At 41.9% G+C, this 16346-nt stretch overlaps 1 protein-coding gene across 3 annotated transcripts; it reads right to left on the bottom strand.

The window, feature by feature from the left end:
- Positions 1-72: 72 nt before the first annotated feature.
- SLC25A19 (solute carrier family 25 member 19) lies at positions 73-15348 on the bottom strand. Of its 3 annotated transcripts, XR_012475947.1 has the most exons (9): positions 15181-15347; positions 12466-12723; positions 12123-12278; positions 11172-11342; positions 8534-8717; positions 7712-7842; positions 1885-2074; positions 1098-1259; positions 79-443 (listed from the first exon to the last, which is right to left on the bottom strand). XR_012475947.1 is itself a non-coding variant. In XM_074224592.1 (8 exons), exons 2-8 carry the CDS (start codon positions 12595-12597, stop codon positions 1222-1224), a joined length of 1002 nt encoding a protein of 333 aa, XP_074080693.1. In that variant the 5' UTR covers positions 12598-12723; positions 15181-15347; the 3' UTR covers positions 73-1221. The 3 variants fall into 3 exon arrangements, 2 of the variants coding, with proteins under 2 accessions (XP_074080693.1, XP_074080694.1); XM_074224592.1 differs by having other exon boundaries at positions 73-1259; XM_074224593.1 differs by lacking the exon at positions 1098-1259 and having other exon boundaries at positions 84-443; positions 15181-15348.
- Between the last annotated feature and the right edge of the window lie 998 nt (positions 15349-16346).

Here is a 16346-nt window from a genome sequence, read left to right as displayed (position 1 = left end):
CCGCGCTTGGCCTGGCAGGGCCGCTCCTGGCGCCCGAGGCCCCGGGCCGCGGAGCTCCGGGGTCGCACAAAGCCGTAGCCTCGCCCCGGGCGGTGGCCGCTGCCCCTGGAGCCCGCAGCCCAGGCAGCGAGTCAAGGGAAGAGACTGGGGGTTTTTTGGTCAGTAGCAAAAAGCAAATAATCAAACAGAGCCAGGTGAGAATAGAATTTTACTGTCCGAGCACAAGATGCTTTGACTTTTAAAGTATATAAAATACATTCAGGAGCCGCCTTCCCAGCAGCCCCAAAAGAGGCAAGGCCTTGGATGCCTGGCCGGGACCCTCGAGGAGAAGGCTTTCTACAGTGGCTTCTGTTCACTCACATCATAGCGTTCAAAATACAGGAAAGTCAAGTTTCACACCCTCCAACACCGCTGAGTGAATTGTCACAAGCCGGAGACCCAGACTTCATGAAACAGAAATGATAAGTTGATTACTAAAGACCACCCTTGTTAGCTGTAGGCCCTCAAGGCTGAGGGCATTGAGGTCAGTGCATACTGCAACTGGGAAGAGCTGGTACCTCAGAGGTAGCACCAAGGACGATGAAGGCCCCTTTCCCAGATCTGCAGATTAAGGCCACCCTTCTGGATTCCTCTGATAAACCCCAATTTTGAGAAGTCCTCATCAGGATAGAGGCTCTCACTGCTCAGCCAGGATCTGGGGCTTAGGCCCTCCAACACCTGGTGACCATGAACAGTGGGCGAGAGCAAGGAATCCAGCTGCTGGGGTCAGCCCCAGCTCCCACAAACCCAACTGACATTTCCCGTGATCCTAAATAAATATCAAATTATGGATTGTGATCTCTGCTCTCAACAGATTACCTCATGAGAACAGTCCCTTTAGCTCAATAGGGCCCACACAGATTACATGGGCCCATCAATGGTCATGGTCATGGCACGTTCAGAGCTGCATCTCAGCACCATAGAGGCAGCAGCCTCTGCTCACCCACATTTCCTTGGAAGTGTTATTTTAGGGAATGAGTGTTTAGTATATCCAGTGAAAAGGAGAAAATAAAATCCAAAGAAGTCGTGTCATTCCTCCCCTCCCCTTCCACACCCACCTGCTCACCACCATTTGTTCAAATACCCATCATCTTTAGCTCCCCATAGAAAGTCTGTGCCCTCTGCCCATCACCCATAAGAGGGGGCTGTCAATGAGCCGTCTGGTCCATGCAGAGAGAATACTCAAGGCTGGCTGCTGGGGGTGGGAAGGGGGATGAGAGCTGCAATGAGAACAGCAACAAAAGCTTCAGAAAATGGAGTTTGGAGAAGGCGGGGACTGCCTTTACCCCCTGCACCTTCAGGCTAACTTTAGAATGGCTGAAGACAGTAATTTCTTCCTCAGCCACAAAGGGAGAACAAATAAGCAACAGAAATTGTGGAGGTGGCTTGTAAGATAAGAGAAAAGCAGTCAGGTGTGTGGGCTGGGAAGAGAGAAGGTTCTGAACCAAGGAATATAATTTTGACTCTAAGGCCTATTGACTAAAATAGGGCAGGGACCACCTACAGTGTCAGACCCAGGTCCTAAAACTGCTGGAACCTCAGTCTGGGAAGAGGGTAGATAAAACACCTTTCTGTTCTCAAGTGTCCTGGTGAATAAAGATAAACAAGGACTTCAGGCTGACTTTCTACTACTTGGAGTAATAGGAGAAAGATAAAAGCCAAAACACAAAAGCCAACCTCCAAGCTTTCCCTAGAAACCCAACTGAGTTGCGATGGAGATGGGGAACACCCTCTCAGGTGAAGTATTCAGAGGTAATGGATGAAGGAGCACCCACAGGGCACCAAGGAGACAGAATCACTTCTCTTTTTGGAGTTCCCCGAAGCCCAGAAGCTCAGCTCACTCACCCTGACTTTTGGAGTCTGAGGTATTCCTGGAGCTTAATAGGTGACAGAATAACTCATACCAGAAGAACACCAGACCAGTGGATAAAGCAGACTTCAGCAAGCTGGGAGTGAGGCCTTTAAAGAAGCCCTGGGTGCCTTCTTCTTGGAAAATCTTCTGGACACAGTCCTGGAAGCCCTCATACTTTCGAACCTAGAGAAGAAAAACACATGAAAATCCTGAGAGCAGCTGGGGAGACTTGCAGAAGTCAGGGACTCCCAGGATTCCAGCTCTTAGGCTGAATGAGGTCAGAAGCCCTTCATTCTTCCTCTTTCAAAAGTTAGTCAGATCTAACCAGAGCACCTGGAAATCACAAGAAATGAGCCACTCCATTCCACTAAGTATCTCAGAGAAGACACCTTACACCTTATTTTTCCCCTTTTGGAAAAAAAAATAATTATTGCTCTCTTTTGCTTTTCTATCACTTTCACTATCAATACACTCCTCCCTTCCTTCCCCACAGAGATCTGAGCCTTTTGATAAAGAATAAAAAAGTCAAGGGGGGTGGAGGGGGTGGAGAGAACAATCCAGTCAAAGTGAGATATTGACAGACTGATGGTCCAAGCAACAGAGACACAGAACATTTAGAAAGATCTGGTTAGAAGAGTACAGGAGCCAGGATACCCAAGGCCTGGATTAAGACTGCTGTAGAGATAGGCCCTCAGATAACAGGAGGAGCACTTCCAGAGAGCTCCAAACCCACTACAGGGATTCCTTCCTCCCTCCCCACCTACCAGCCCCTAAACATGGAGAAATATAATACATTCAACCCTTGGAGTTTTTCTTGGCCTTTTAGGATCAAATTTACCTGGAGAACTCTACTCAAGGCTCCAGAGCACCAGGATGAGCCTTCTGTAATGACACCCCTGTCTACCATAAGAGTAAGCAGAGTCTGTCTGCTCTTCCTGACCAACCTGTCTCTTTATCCCCTCCACACTATGTCTGCTGCTTTAACTGCAGGTATGTACTTCTTTGAAAGCTTTAGATCAAGTTGGCAATTTCTGAGCATATTAACTAGGCCTATATTTTTTGTCACCCTGACTAGGCCTATATTGCAGATGTGGAAGGTGCAGGCACACTTTCATTTGTGGTTGCTGTTGAATTTTTGTTTTTGTTTTTTTAAAAAATATCCATTGGGCAGCTAGGTGGCGCAGTAGATAGAGCACTGGCCCTGGAGTCAGGAGTACCTGAGTTCAAATCTGGCCTCAGACACTTACTAATTAACCAGCTGTGTGGCCTTGGGCAAGCCACTTAACCCCATTGCCTTGCAAAAAAAAAACACTAAAAAAAATCCATCTATGCATATCATGGAAACATGTAAAGACTAAATAAAAAAGACTAAATCAGATTGCCTTCTGTTGGGGGATAGGGAGGGGAAAACATTGTAAAATTCAAAACTTGCAAAAAAAAATGATTGGTAGAAACGATGTATAGAATTGGAAAACAAATAAAATTTTATATAAATGGAAAAAAAATCCACATAAATATATCTACTTTTAATGGTAGAACATTCTGCTGTCTGGAATAGACATTTATTTTGTGATAAAACTAAGAAGTTTATAACTTAAATGGCCCAGGACTTCCTCTATTGGACAGTAAAACATAAGGAAAGCAGTTTTTAAGCCTGGGGAAGCACAGATTTTCAAACCTTGCTTGGATGGGGATAATTTGTCTTGTCTCCAATCTATCTGGGAACCTTTTGAAAACTGTAAAAGGTGAGACAGAAAGAAGAATCAATGAACAAGACCCCACTTTTTTCTCAAGTCCTCATCCTCCTTTTCATTTTGGCTTCTCAACCAACACCTCTTCCAGGGTCCATTTTGGTCTCTCTATTCCAGTCCTTTTCCCTTTAATCTACACCCCCCCTCCCCTTAATGTCTTTGCCATGGATACCTTCCATCTCACACAATCCCCCCCTCCATACTTTGTTTATTGAAAGCCTATTCATCCTTCAAGTCACAACTTGACTTTAATCGCTTTCATGAAGTTTCTCCTGATTTCTCCAGTGGGAAGTGCTATCTCTCCCTTCTGACCTTCCTCAACCCTTTTCTATGCACCTCTCATAAGGAACTTAATTACATATTGCTTTTATTTAGATGAAGAGGAATTTATAGGTTCATTAAAAATTTGTTATGTCAATTGAACCTTTACAATAGCAAGGAAATCCTTTGACTTCTCCCCAATTTATTTATTCTTTATCACATTCCCCAAATCTCAAATCTTCTGATCAAGCCTCTCCCATACAACTCCTCCTCATTCTCTTAGAAAACAACCTCCCTTGTAACCAAGGAAATGATCTCAGCTTGTTTGAAACATACATGATTCTGAAACTATACAAATAAATCCAAGCAGCTGACAGTCAAAAAAAAAAAAAGAAAACAACCTCCCTTCATATGTTATTCAGGAAAAAAAGTCATTTATCTTCAGTTCCCTCATTTTCTTTTACTATATATCTCATAAGCCCTTGACTTTATCCCCCATTCTCTCCACCTTCATACCAGTCTTGGATGAAGAGATGGTCTTTCTCCAAGACAAGGCCAACCCTGCTACTTGTACTTTTAGTTGTCTCCTCTTGTTTAATCTGGTAGCCTCTCCCACAGATTTTTCCTTCTCTCTCTCTCTAATCTTCAGTCTCTCCCTAGCTACAAGTTGTACCTTGCTACCTACAAATATTCCTAGGTCTCCTCTATCCTTGAAAAACCCTCACTTGACTCTACCATTTCCTCAAGCTACTGCCCTATATCTTTCCTCCCTTTAAAAACAAAACTTCCTGAAAAAGTTTTGTCCCCCCAAACTCCTCAAGCCTTTGCAATCTGGCTTCAGATTTCAGCATCTGACTAGACTTGCTGTATCTAAAGTTACAGACTCTTAATTTACAAATTCAATGACCTTTTCTCAATCCTTGAACTTCCTTCTCAGATGACACAATATAAAGTTTCCCTTCTCAGGAAGTTTTCATGACCCAACTTTCTCCTCCCAAGAGAAAGGAACATTTGTTGAATCACCATCTATATGTCACTTTCTATGGGTCTATATCCCCAGGTATATCTGTTGGTATATATGAATCCATAACCAAGATATATGGGTATAACTACAGAGGGACACTCTGTCATGTCTTCTCTGTTCTAACAATCTCATAGGTCCAAATGGTCATTTCTAAACAGATGACTCCCAGACCCACATATCCAGCCCTAGTCTTTGTCCTAAGTTCCCCTTCTGGATACTTTAGACAAGTCAAACTGGCTATGCCTTTCCTAACACATCAAACTCCATCTCCCATAACCATGTTTTGCACAGACTATCCTATCCCCCTTGCCCACATTTTCTTTCTTCACCTACTCATCTCAGAACTTTTTCTTCCCTTCAAATCTGAGTTCAAATACAACCTCCTACATAAGATTTGTCCTGTCCCAGAGGATTGTTTTGTGCTTATTCTGTAAAGACTTAGAAACAATACTTGCTGTATATATAAGTGGACCTTTCTACAAACCAGAATGTAAAACAATTTTTGCATTTTACAAATTTTTACATAATGTGATTTTGTAAAGAGGGAAAAAGGGAGAGGGAGGCAGGAAGGTCTTATGTCCCAGGTGGGAAGAAGCCGGCACACAGACACATGGGGCCAGGGACAGAGAAGCAAGAGCAAGAAAAGAAAACAGAGGGGCAGGACCAGCCATGTAGGGGCCTTGCTGGAATCAAGAAGAAAAACATGCTGTCTGGGACTGACATGGAAGGTTTGGACATGGATGTAAACAGAAGGGGATAGGTGATACACAGGGACATGTGGGTGGGTAAACTGAGTGAATCAAAAGTTTTCATTCTTGGTACTGGAAGTCTCAAACCAAGCCCCCAATCCAGTGTTGATGGTGGTCTCACTGTGCATCTGTTCTTCTGCTTTCATTAGAAGGGTTTTTTGATTTGGTGAATGGGAGATAGTGTTGAGCTGAGGGGCAGGAGTGGGGTGAGAAAGGGTGAGAGAGAGAGAGGGAGAGGGGGAGAGAGGGAGAGAGGGAGAGAGAGAGAGAGAGAGAGAGAGAGAGAAAGAGAGCATGAGCACAGTACTGTACAGTGAATATAGGTGATTTTATTTTGGAATGCTGATTTCTTTACGTAAAGTTGAATTTGTGCAAAGTGAATCTTTTATTTAGAGTGAGAATTGTCTATATACTTATACATATTTCTTATCCTATGGAATGAAAGTAGGAACTACTTCATTTTTGTCTTTGCACCCTCTTGCCTATCACAATGCCTAGAACATAGAAGCAAAGATTTCATACATATCAGGTGATGGATTATACATCACCTATTAGCTCATCAGCTCTTTGTAGGCAGAGATAATGTTTGGTTTTTGTATCCACCTTAGTTTTTCCTGCAGTATCTAGAATAAATGCTTGCATATAGTAGGGGATCAAGAAAGGTCTGTTGAAAGAAGAAACTGAACAAAAAACATATATGAGGAAATGAAATACATACTATCAGGGCTTTAACAACAAAGGTTCTTTAAACTCTCCTAAAGCATGTTTAAACTCCCCTTTTAAGAAAAGCACTTATTTAGGACTTTTTAAAATTCTTCAAAAATCTATCATTCATTTCAAGGAAATGGGTACTCCCTCTGTCAATACAACTCAATGCCTTGATTTAGAAGATGATCTTTGAATTCCTGTAACTGAAAAATTATGCTGTTGCTAACCTAATGATAAATCTCTTCCTAGATAACTGAAGATGGTTCCATTGGGGAGCTTCCATTGGGGAACCAGAGTCAGCTCCAAGTCACAATAGGGCAACAGAATCTTTTTTTTTTTCAATCAAACTTACAATAGCAACAAAAAGAATTAAGCATCAACTATATGCAAGACAATTTCCTAAGCAACATGGATAATGTTAAAGGTACTGCTCTCAAAAAGCTTCCAGTTTAATGGGAGGAAAAGGCTAAAAACAAATAATGATGATAGAAAATGATGGGAAAGTCAAAGATGGGAGACAGAAAACTTCAGAAATACATCATAATAAGAAGTTTGAAAAGGGAGAGGTTATGTTCACTATGTCTATAAACCAGGATTAAACTGTCCATGTGAAGCCTATGGCAATTAGGAGAAAGAACTCTGAAACCCCCCCACACTTTTTTGTTTTGTTTTGTTTTTTGCAAGGCAATGGGGTTAAGTGACTTGCCCAAGTTCTCACAGCTAGGCAATTATTAAGTGTCTGAGACCTGATTTGAATTCAGGTACTCCTGACTCCAGGGCCAGTGCTCCATCCACTGCACCACCAAGCTGCCCCCTGAACCCCCTTTTTAATACCCATGCCTTCAATCTCCAGACAAGGAGGTTCCCAAGGCAGACCATGAGTCCTTCCTTCCTCTGTGTCCATACTCCTACAATGGGCACTGCTCGGAGTTCTCCAATCATTCTCAAAGAGCTTTGCACCCAGGGAGTACTCAGTCCCCAGGAACACAAGGCCCTTTAATAACAGTGAAAGGGAGCTGCCACTACTTAAGTTGGGTATGTTCCTCATTTCTTACTAGGGCAACAGGTCATAGCAGAAGGTTCTATGTGTAATATCATTCACCAAGTTCTGTGGATCTGAACTCAGGGCCATTTCTTACATCCAATCCCTCCTTTTCATTCCCACTGTAAGCATCCTCATTCAGGCTCTCATCATTTCTTGCTCTCCACTAATATAATTATATCATCTCCTAAACTCATCAGATTAATATTTATTAATTAAAATCTTTTATCATATCACTTCCCCTCCTCAAAACTTCTCCAGATCTCCACTGAGAGCACTTCTCACCTGTCCAAAGGGTTCCCGGGCTTTCTCAAAGCCGCCCACTTCCAATCTCTTCTTAAAGAGGTCCAGGGGATATGTAAGAGTCTTGCTGATAACACCAGCTCCACTGCCACACAGAAGATTTTTCAGGTTTGCTGCAATAATAGTGGAAGTAGGCAAGAGAAGAAAAAAAAATACATTCTGAGGTCTTCATCCCAGATGGACCCCAGAACACCTTACTTCATTCATTTCAGAATAACAAATCCTTAAAGTGAGAAAGGATTTCATTCAGGAAAACAAATGGGAAGAGCAGTCAATTTCTATAAGAATAGTTATTGGGGGCAGCTAGCTGGCACAGTGGATAGAGCACCAGCCCTTGGAGTCAGGAGTACCTGAGTTCAAATCTGGCCTCAGACACTTAATAATTACCTAGCTGTATGGCCTTGGGCAAGCCACTTAACCCCATTGCCTTGCAAAAAAAAAAGAATAGTTATTAACCACAGATTAGCTCTGGCGGATGTCAGGATGGAAGAGGCTCCAACCCTCAAAAAATTTCCCAAATGAAATTATTCTATTCACACAAAGAAGTTCAAGTATGGTGCCTAAAAGAAGTCAGAAAGTGGGCAAGTTAGTGACCACAGCTGTCAACCTCCTGATAGTCCTAGGATGGAGAATAGAAGATGTGGCTAACAAGGCTTCAGAGATGAGTTCAGAGCAAGAGGTGAGAAAAATCTAGTGGGTTCTAAGAGTGCATCATATTCACAGCACCCACTCCGTTCCTTCTATGGGCTGATGCAGGAATGTCAGGGGACTTGTGCTCACTGAAGAAGCTGCCCTCATACTCACCATTTTTCTTTCCATCCACTGGAACAGCCCATTCGTAGACCTGCTTCAGGGCACTATAAAAGGAGAACTGTAACCCCGCATAGGGGAAGATGGCAATCAAAGTGGGTGGCAAGCCTCTGTAGAAAGCCAGTGGGCCTTCAGTCTTGTACATCATCATCACACCATGACGGAGGTTTTTGTAGATCTGCATGTATGTACAGGTAGCTCTGGTGAACTCATAATATTAAATATTTTATAGGATATCAAATATTTAGAGGATATAAACTTAGAAGCTATCAAGCTCAATGCTCTAGTTTCACTCTAGGAAACTGAGGCACAGAGAATTAAAATATTATCAGGGTCACATAGTATGTAGAGGCAGGATTTAAACCCAAGTCTTCTTGACTTCAAATCCAATGCCAATTATATGGTTGCCTTCATTGGGCTTTATTTCCCTGATTCCCAGGTAATAATATAACTAATAAATACATAAGTCCATATCAAGATCAGACAAACTTCCAAAGAAAATATCCAAGGGATGCAGACTGACAACGTGGACAACATAAAGGGGAATCTGTAGGCTTTTCCATTGTTTGCCTGCTTCCTTCAACTTCTCTTTAAACACAAAGCTAGAACAATTTCAAAATTTTATGTAAATTATCTTATGCCTCAGATAGGCAGATCTACAAGGCAAGGTAAGAGCTATAGATATTGTAGTTCTTTTTTAATTATTTTATTTTCCCTTAATAACATGTAAAAATAGTTTTTAACAATTGTTTTTAAAATTTTAGGTTCCAGGGGTGGCTAGGTGGCACAGTGGATAAAGCACCAACTCTGGAGTCAGGAGTACCTGGGTTCAAATCTGGTCTCAGACACTTAATAATTACCTAGCTGTGTGGCCTTGGGCAAGCCACTTAACCCCATTTGCCTTGCAAAAAAAAAAAAAAACACGAAAAAAAATTTAAAAAAAAATAAAATTTTAGGTTCCAAATTCTCTTCCTCCCTTCTTCCCCCTAACCTCATTGAGAAGGAAACAAATTTTATGAATGCTATTTTGAAAGAGTGCCAGGAAGTTGCTGATTTGTTTTCAAGTATCTACATATTTTAAAATCTCCGAAGTTCTGATTTTGTGATTATACGGGGGTTCCATAAATTTTACTGATGCCTTTTGTGATGTATATATTATGATGTTTTTTCATCCCATCATTTCCAAAAATATTCCACTACCCACCTTTAAAGCCTTCTCCATAATAAAGAAAAATACTTAAACTAAACCAATTTCCAAGCTTGCGCATGTAGCACAACTGTCGGCTCCTGCAGAGTGACCATACTTGGAGAGTGCTTTCCTCTATCTCTTCTATTGGCTATTTAAATTGCTTTTTTGTTACTATTAATTGTAAAGTTATACACACAAAAAAAATTCTTCCATCCTTGTGATGCCTCCGCCAGATTTTGAATCCCTTTTATCCTTTGTAGGTTCTTGACTAAATTTAATCATTCTAGCTACAGACATAAAATGATTGCCTCTGTGGAGATGGAGAACTCAGGTCTCTGGGTCCTCATGTCCTACCACCTCACATCAGCTTCTGACTTCCTTGAGTTCTGACTGCAGTGACAAGCAGTATCATACAACTCAGCTCCCCATGTGATCAGGTAGCTCCATAAGGGCACGAAAGGTCTGTGATTTGTCCATGTTGATATCTATCACAGCATCCAACATGTATTTTTCATCAAGAGTTATCAGATAGGGGCAGCTAGGTGGCATAGTGGATAGAACACTGGCCCTGGAGTCAAGGGGACCTGAGTTCAAAGCCGACCTCAGATACTTAATGATTGCCTAGCTGTGTGACCTTGGGCAAGTCACTTAATCTCATTGCCTTAAATAAACCTTAAAAAAATTAAAAATAAAAAAGGTTATCAGATAATTAAAAGAATATTCACTGATAAAATGGAGAACAATCACTCAAATGACCAGATTCATAAGAGAGTGCCTTTAAATAGCACACTAATAACTAGAACAATTTGCACAATAACTACAATGCAAAAACAAATACCATCAAAAGACTTAAAATCAATGCCCTTAGAAAATCTTCTGAACAATACGATGATCAACCACAATTCCAGAGAATCCATAGCTACCTCTTGATAGAGAGGTGATGGCCTCAAGGAACAGAATGAAAACTATTTTTTGGAGTTGGCCAATGTGGTAATCAGTTTTGCTTGATTATACGCCTTTTTTTTTATTTTATTTATTTATGGCAATGGGGTTAAGTGACTTGCCCAAAGTCACACAGCTAGGCACTCAGGTCGTCCTGATTCCAAGGCCAGTACTCTATCCACTGTACCACCTAGCTGCCCAAACAAGGGTTTGGTTTTTTCCCTTGGTGGAGACTGGGAGAAGATTCAGGAGGGATAGAAAATAGATTTTTGTTCATTGAAATAAATGTAATTTACTTTTTAAAAAGTAGCTCACTTCTATGTCATCTAAAATATTTTATTTACCCAAATTCAATAATAAATCATCCCTTTTTGAAAAGACAGTTATTAGGCAAGGTATGTCAAATGCCAAGAATATTTTTTAGTGCTTTGTGTGACTCTTGATGATCTATAAATCCAGCCCCTTAAAGATTCTTTGACTCTTTGATCACTGACCACTCACCTTGGGCTCACCCTGAGCTGCAAAACGAGTTCGGAGAACATCAACAGGTTGCACAGCAAGAGTGGCAGCACAGGCAGAGAGGCCACCACACACAAAATGTACTGAGAAGTCCTGTGTGTCATATAACATTGTTCTATGGACCAGTTCTGTAAGGAGCTCAAAGGTCACAAACTATAAGAGACAGAGACACATCAAGTCTAAGGGATGTGGTCAAGACTCACAATTGACTCACGATTATAAATGCTATCAAGGACTCAAACTGAACACCATAGCCCAAAATGGGTATAACTAGGTATATCTTTAGGGAAGATTAATGATGCTGTACAGCAAAATCTCATAGAAAGAATTGCAAAGCTGATCATATTCAATGAATATTGAGCTGAGAATGCAGGGTGGCAGAGGAGAAAGGGATCTGGGTTAGGAATCAGGACATGATCACTATCAGTAAGTCATTTGGGTACTATCACTATCTCTAACTATCACTAACTCACTTGGGTAAATCATATAATCTATATTTCAATGTTCTCTTCTTTCAAAGAAGAGTGATAATACTTGCTGCCTTTCCTGCTTCACTGGGAGATGCCAACAAGATGCTTGTGAAAATACCTTAAAAAGTACTATGTAAATTGAATTTTTACTAATTATAATTATATTCATGGACTATCTGTAAGAGATGTAGCACCAAGTCAATTCTATATTGTGAAATCTGTAGAATGCTGTAGCTACTTAGTTATATACATCTGACAGGAATGGCAGGTGCACAGTGGAAGGAGAGATGCCTATCTTCAAAGCTCAATTTGAATATACTTTTTTTTTCCTAGAAAGAATTTCATGTAAAATAAACAGAAAACTCTGATAAAAATCATTCCTGCTCTTTTTTGAGACAGTCCCCTAAAGATAGTTGCTTTGTTTGCCTTCTCTATCTTCCGTCATTATGCTACTGCCACTTACTTGGACAGCTCCATAGCCTATGGAGAGAATTTGGGCTGGAATATGCCCTTTCCAAAATGCTGTAGGGCCTTCCTCCTTCAGGATCTGCCTTGCTGCCTGGATGATCCCATAGTATTTTGCATGTGGATGACTGGATGACAGGTGCTCAACCTGAAGCTATAAACCAGAGGACACAGATAAAGGGAAGGGGAGAGGGGACCAGTTGAAAAAGATTTTTCAGGAAAGAAGAGAACATGTTTAATTTTGAAGAGACAATTCCAGTTCCAAGTATCACAACCAATTTTGGTAAGGAGAATTAAACTTGTGTTTCCAACCACCACATAGCAAAAAGAAAGATAGATACCTGGAAACGAATTTTGATGACATCTAAGGGGCTGACCAAGGTTCGAGTAACAAGTCCAGAGGCAGATCCAGCCACTGCCACCTCTGCCTTGGAATTCTGTTTCCTATTTGGTTTGGGGTCATACCCGACCATCACTGCCTTTCTCACATGCAGTGTCCATCCGCATTAAACCAAGAGCAAGAGACAGCAAGAAGCGGCTGGGTCAGAGATTGTTCACGAAGTAGCTTTCTGGAGGGATCTAGTGATACTGGCTAATTTCTGGCAGATGTCAAAGATAAAAACAAAACAAAAACCCAGGCTACATTTAGAACATGAGTCTATCATGCATGAATTGTATTTTCTTGTAAACAGTGTCAAAGGAATCTTATAAAACAGTGGAGAGTCACGGGGGCATTGCCAACCCCCCACCCCTACCAACCCCCTGGGGTTTTCCAGGAACAAGCCTTTGATTAAAAGGTAGCCTCTTCAGGCAGTTAGGTGGCACAGTGGATAGAACACCTAAGTTCAAATCCAGCCTCAGACATTTAATAATTACCTAGCTGTGTGACCTTGGGCAAGTCACTTAACTCCATTGCTTTGCCAAACAAAAAAAAAAGAAAGGTAGCCTTTTAACATATCCAGAAGGTCACGTTGGCTGGATGATCATAGGGAAGTCCCTATAGATGAAGTTCAAGTCCATCCCCTCTAAAAATCCTAATCAACACAGAGCCATTTATCAAGTGCTTACTATGTACCAAGCACCATGCTAAACACATGGGATTCATTTGAAGGACACTCCAGTGAGCTCATATAATTCATTTCTCTGCTTCATTCTATGTATCTTGGAACAGAAGGAAAAAGAATAAACATTTATTAAGTGCCTACCACATGCAAGACAATGAGCTCAGCATGTTACAAACATTATCACATCTGATCCTCACAGCAATCCTGCAAGTTGGTGCTATTATCCCCATTTTACAATTGAGGCAGAGGTTGAGTGACTTATCCAAGGTCACACAGCTAATGGAAATATTAAGTTAGCTTTAAACTCAGTTATTCCTGATTCCAGGCCCAGCATTCTCTCTGGTCCATCTAGCTGACTTGTCCTGTCCACTTCCCAGTGAAATAAAATTATTTTTCCTCCAATCTCCCCTCCCCTTTAGACAAATTATTCTCTATTCTTATCTTGAAACTTTTCATAATACAAAGCAATATTTATAAGGTGCTTTGAGGGTTTGCAAAAGTGTTTTAAATTTTATGTTCAAAACAATCCAGAGGGGCAGCTATTACAGATATTCTTTTCTCCTTTTAATAGAGGAAAAAAGTGAGTCTTAGCGGGGTTAAGTGCATTTGTCTATAATTATACAAGACCATATAAGTCTTAGCTTAAAACTACAGTAAGATTTTGGGGATACCCTCTATAGCTAGGAATCTGGGATTCTAATCTGTTTTTCTGACTTCAAATCCAGAGGCCTTTCCATTCAATCTCCTAATATTATGCTTTCCCCCATTTCTATTGTTTTCCTCTCTTTTTTATTGCTTTCCTTTCAAATTTTTTTCCTCTCTCCTTCAATAAATAACCCCAAAAGATTTTACCTACCTTTCCTACTGAGAAAACAGCACTTTATTGAAATCTTTAATATAAAATAAACCCTCATAAATCCTCAACTTTTCTACATATGAGTAACAAGATACAGCAGGAAATTAGAAAGAGAAATCCCATTCAAAGTAACCTCAGTCTATTTGCCAAGACAGACTCAGAAACTCTTTGAAAACAGTTATAAAACACTTTTCACACAAATTAAATCAGATTTAAATAACTGGGCAAACATCAAATGCTCACGGATAGGTAGAGCTAATATAATAAAAATAACAATTCTACCAAAACTCAACTACTTGTTTAGTGCCCTACCAATCAAAATTCCAAAAAATTACTTTAACGGGTTATAAAAAATTGTAAGTAAATTCATATGGAGAAATAAAAAGTCAAGAATTTCCAGGGATTTAATGAAAAAAAGTGCAAAAGAAGGTGTCTTAGACCTACCTGATCCAAAATTAGATTGAAAAATAAATAAATAAAATTAGATTGAAATCCTGAGAACTGTATGTTAATCCCCTAACTGTGAAGGTCTTTGTCACACTTCATTGGGATCCAAAATGAGAAGGTCAAAGCAGCTTTCCTAATTTCTGCGAATAGAGTGATTTAAGAGTCCTGAATTTCCCGTGAAGGTATGGGATGTGATCTGAGGAGACCCAGGACACTCTGGGAAGAGAAGGCCCTGACACCAGGCTACACTAGTGTCTGTGCGTGTGTGTGCGTGCGTGTCTACTACACCTCTGGAGAGGAGTGTGTGCTCCTCCCGGGCTCTGCCTGCAAGCACACCTGCATGTGAATCCACACATGTGTGTGTGTGTGTGTGGTCACTGGGCAGAGCTGGGAAGATACCAGTTCAAATCCTGCCTCGAGAGGACAGTAAAAGAGGCGGCCTCCTAGGGGTGCACGGAGCACTGGAAACGTTCGCCACGCGCGGAAAAGGCGCGCGTTTTGTGTGTCCGTGCGGGCGAGACGCCCCGCCCCCCAGGTGGACGCAGAAGTAAGTTTCGGGCCGGCGGGTGAGGGCGCATGCGCACGAGCCACCCCCACGGATGTCCTCCCGGGCCTCCAAGGCGTCCGCGAGGGCGGGCGGAGGCGGAGAAGAGAACCGCGGCCGCAGGGCAAGGACACTGATCACTTACCCGGTTCGCGGCCGCGGCCCGGTTCCGTACTCCGGCCTTTCCCGACCCGAGGTCTTCCGGCACGAGCCCGGCCGAGAGTGATGGGTGTCCGGTCTAATCACAGCCGGCTTCTGGCCGCCCGCCCCTCCGACGGATGACCGGTTCCGGCCCCTCCTCCCCCAATAGGCCCCGAGGGGTCTGGAGAAGGAGCCGAGCTTTCTTCCCCCCCCAAGACGCAAAGCTTCCTGGGAGATGTAGTCCGGCCGGGGGCGTGGTTTTCCGGGCCGCGAGGGCGACGCCTTCGCAAGGTGAAAGGTTAAATGACCCGCCAAAAGGTAAAATGCTTGAAGGAAGCCGGAGGTCAAAGAAAATGGATTTCTGCCGCGCTGTCCGGCGTATCATGGCCTGTTTGTACATAATTGCTTGCATATTTTCTGCTGCATTAGACTGTAGGCTCCCAGAGGGCGGGAACATTTTTTTAGATTTTTTTTTTTTGCAAGGCAATGGGGTTAAGTGGCTTGCCCGAGGCCACACAGCTAGGTCATTATCAAGTGTCTGAGAGCGGATTTAAACCCAGGTCCTCCCGACTCCACTGCGCCACATAGCCGCCCCCAGGAGCATTTTTTAAACCATTTTTTTGTATCACCAGGACTTAGTACTTACTGGCACATAGTAATGATGCCGTGGATATACTAAGCAGAGAGCAAATAGTTAAATTTTGTGCCTTTCTATGCTAACCATGTATATACAGAAATTTATTACCTTGTAAAAGCAACATCTTGTACATCTCTGGGAAAAGTTTGCCTCCCTCCCTCCCAGACTTTGGGTTGATTACAACTACCTTGGGCACCCACATTTATGTAGACAGGACATCTGCCTCTGCCACCTAGAGGATCCTACAGGACAGGGAAATAGAGCTCAACAAAGAATTTTGAGATAACATTCTGTTAACCAAAATGAGCTTTTGTTATCTAAAGCAAGGTTATTAACCTTGACCACTCTGACATCATTCATCAAACTATGCCTGCATCCCTTTTAGTAGGTAGGTACACCATGCCCTGTTTCCTTATACTGTGTAAGCAACAGTAGTTCACCAGGAGCTGCTCATCATTGAAGGATTAGCCCACCTGTAATAATCTTGTGTAAATAAAGCATATGTCCCATATTAACTCTTGAGTCTTGAGTCT

This window comes from Macrotis lagotis, chromosome 2 (genome assembly GCF_037893015.1).
Source record: "Macrotis lagotis isolate mMagLag1 chromosome 2, bilby.v1.9.chrom.fasta, whole genome shotgun sequence".
Lineage (NCBI taxonomy): Eukaryota > Metazoa > Chordata > Mammalia > Peramelemorphia > Peramelidae > Macrotis > Macrotis lagotis.
This window is presented reverse-complemented; position numbering and strand designations above follow the sequence as displayed.